The sequence below is a fragment of the Chaetura pelagica genome, unplaced genomic scaffold (assembly GCF_000747805.2).
Source record: "Chaetura pelagica isolate M959 unplaced genomic scaffold, ChaPel_1.0 scaffold234, whole genome shotgun sequence".
NCBI lineage: Eukaryota > Metazoa > Chordata > Aves > Apodiformes > Apodidae > Chaetura > Chaetura pelagica.
Window position 1 is genome coordinate 347,510 of NW_009952967.1, and position 3,112 is coordinate 350,621.

The 3,112-nt window shown below is 63.5% G+C and overlaps 1 protein-coding gene across 1 annotated transcript in view; it reads left to right on the forward strand.

Annotated features, from left to right (window-relative positions):
* TMEM82 (transmembrane protein 82) overlaps positions 1-1,212 on the forward strand; it is a 2,950-nt gene extending 1,738 nt beyond the window's left edge. The window contains exons 4-6 of the mRNA XM_009995774.1: positions 3-264; positions 864-1,036; positions 1,144-1,212. Of these exons, the coding sequence (XP_009994076.1) occupies positions 3-264; positions 864-1,036; positions 1,144-1,212 (504 nt within the window). The remainder of the gene's footprint in view (positions 1-2; positions 265-863; positions 1,037-1,143) is intronic.
* Positions 1,213-3,112: the final 1,900 nt, after the last annotated feature.

A 3,112-nucleotide genomic window follows, 5' to 3' on the forward strand; every position in this document is an offset into this window, starting at 1 on the left:
CCCTGTACGAGCTGCACAGCCGGGCGCGGTACTGCGGGCTGTGCCTGCTGCTGCTGGCCTCGGGGCACGGGCTGCCCCGCCTGCTGCGCACCGCGCTGGCTCTCACCTTCGCCGTGGCCGGGCTGGCCGCCGTGGCCCTGATCAACCGGGACTTCCTCTCCACGGCCGAGGCCGTGCGGTTCTGGACCCCGCTCACCATCTGCTACACGCTGCTGGTCGTCTACATGCAGGGTGAGAAACAGCAGCCGCAGACGGGGTCGCAGGGTGGATTTGTTGGGTTTTGTTGGTGTTTTTTTTAGGGAGGTGGGGGGTGTGTGTCCCAGTATGGAGCATCCTGGTGGTGTGTAAGGGGTATATTGGGGTACCCTGAGGCCGTACTGGGGCTGTGTGGAGCATCCTGGGGGTGTATAGGGGACACATGGGGTATCCTAGGGTTGTACAGGGGAACAAGGTTCATGGGGCTGTATGGGAGCATGTATGTGGGGCAGCTGGGGCTGTATAGAGATTATATGGGACATATTTGGGGTATATGGGGCAGGATGGGACATCCTGGGGCTGTTCAGGAACGTAGGGGTACAGCTGGGGCTGTATGGAACCATATGGCACATCTTGGGGGCATACTCGGGCTCTATAGGGGGTATATGGGGCTGTATGGGACATGCTGGGGGTATGTGAGGGCACAGGGGCCTCCTGGGGCTGTAAAGGGGCAGTATGGGCTGTTGTGGGGCTGTATGGGGCATCCTGGGACTATATGGAAAGCTACCCCATAGCATCCCTGGTGTCCCCTGGTCGTGGGACTGGAGAGGGGACAGGGTGTGTGTCCCCCTGGTGGTGGTGGCCGCCCCGACGCCGTGTCCTTGCAGAGGGGCCGCGGCAGAGTGTTTACCAGACGGTGCTGGTGAGGATGGGCGGCCTCTTCATCCTCCTCCTCACCGTGGGCCGCTGGGCTGACGTCCTGCACGTCCTGCTGTCGCTGCTGGGCGAGTTCTGGTGCCTCCTTCACACCAGGGTGATGCTGGAGTCGTGCCGGCGGCAGGTGAGATGGGGTCACCTCCCCCCCCAAACAGCTGGGTGAGCGGCTGGTGGCAGCCCTGAGGCCATGCTGAGGGGCTTTTCTGCTTCTCCTCTTCCATCTCCTCCTAGGATTTTGCCCAGCAGTCGGGGCTGGAGAGGCGGTTGGGATCGGAATCGCTGTCGTCGGAGGCATCGTGATAAGCTGTGGGGTGTGACCGGGCATCAGGAACTCAGGGTGGCTTCACCTGGCTCCCCGAAACATAGGAACCCCCCAAATCCTCCTCGTCGCAGATCCCCCATGGGGATGAAGGAAAAAGGACTCCTGGAAGGTGCTGGACACCATCCCATGGAATCGAGGAGATTGGGGGGATGCTCACATAGCCCCTGGTTTTTGGGGAGGCCGCGTGATACTGCAGTGGTGCTGGGGGTTTGCTCCCTGATCCTGCTGGGGACATGGGATGCTGGTGGATGTGCCCATCCTCGGTGGCTGTGGGGTCACATTGTCACAGTGCTGGGGCCACCAAGGGCTTACAAATCTTGGGAAATAAAGCTTTTTCCAGTAAAATCCACAGGCAGAGTGAGCCAGGGTCCTGTTGTGCCAAAGAGGGGCTCGGGGATGGCCATGGTGCAGCTTTTTGGAGGAGGTGGGTGTTTCCTCCCTGGGAAGGGAAACTGAGGCAGGGAGGGGATGACCCTCAAAGTGCTCTTGTGCCTCAGTTTCCCCACCTGGCTGCAGCTGGCTGTGCCATGCCATGAGGCACCAGGCCCTGCGCAGGTGGGGTGGGGGATTTGGAGGGGGAAGGAGCCCCTGATGGTGGCTGCTTCCCAGGACAGGACCTCCTGGCCCTGGGGGGCAGCAGAAGAGGCCACCCTGGGGCTGTATAGGGGGAACATGGGCGTCCTGGGGGTGATGTGGGACAGTATGGAGCACCCTGGGTTTGCTGGGGTTATCAAGGGCTGTACAGAGCACCTTGGGGAAGGGGAGCACCCTGAGGGTGGCTGGGGCAATCCGGGGGGTCTATGGGACAGCCCGGCACGGGGGGGGGGCATGGGTCATCCCAGGGCACATCGAGGCACCCGAGGCGCCATGGGGTCACCCCGGGGTGCAAGGGGCGGTCGAGGGGACCACGGGGCACCCTGAGAGCATATGGGACACCTTAGGGGGGTGCATGGGACACCCTGAGGACTTATGAGGCACCCTAAGGACATGTACCCCCCTTCCCCTGCCCGGGGCTCTGTTGGTCAGGCAGGGGGGAGGAGGAAGGAAGGAGGAGGAGGAGGAGGAGGGAGGAAGGGGCGGTGATGCTGGGCGGCTCTGCCCCCCCTTCTGCCCCCGCCGCGCCGAACTGGGCGCGCCCGCGGAGCGCACGGAGGGACCCGCACTGGCTCTCAGGTAGGGGACAGGAACAGGGACAGAGGAAACCCCCCTGAGGGGCAGGCGGGGCTGCAGGGCCCCCCCCAGGCAGGAGGCAGCCCCCCCTGGGTTGGGGACCTCCCCCAGGTAGGGGACATCCCCAGGTAAGGGACAGGGAACCCCCCAGGTAATGGGATAAGGACCGCAGAGTCGTCCTGGGATGGGACGAGGAGACCAAGAGCTACCTCCAGGTAGGGGACAGAGGGCTCCTAGGCAGGAGGGGACACAGTGGGGCCACCGCGACTTAGGGGACAGGGCAACTCCCAGTAGAGGACAGGGGGGCTGCAGGGCTACCCAGTGGGGGACAGGAGATTGGGGGGGCTGCAAGGTCACCCCCGAGGTAAGGGACAAGCAGGGCTACTCAGGGAAGGGACAAGGGGACACCAAGGTGTGTCCCCCACCATCCCATCTCCCTTGGGCATCCTCAAAGCCCTTTCCAGGAGGTCCCCAGGGCTGGGGGACAGTTGTGGGAAGGCCATGTCCCACCTTCATTTTGGGTGTGTGCCCCATCAGTGGCCCCATCCCTGCCGGCCCCACCTTTGACTCCGGGAGATTTTGGGGTAACACTTGTGAGGAACTGAGTGGGGGGTCCTTCCCAACGTAGCCTCAGCCACCCCGAAACAGGCTGGAGCTACAGGGAGGGGGAGGACACCCCATAAATAAAAGAGGGGGGGGGGGGGGGGG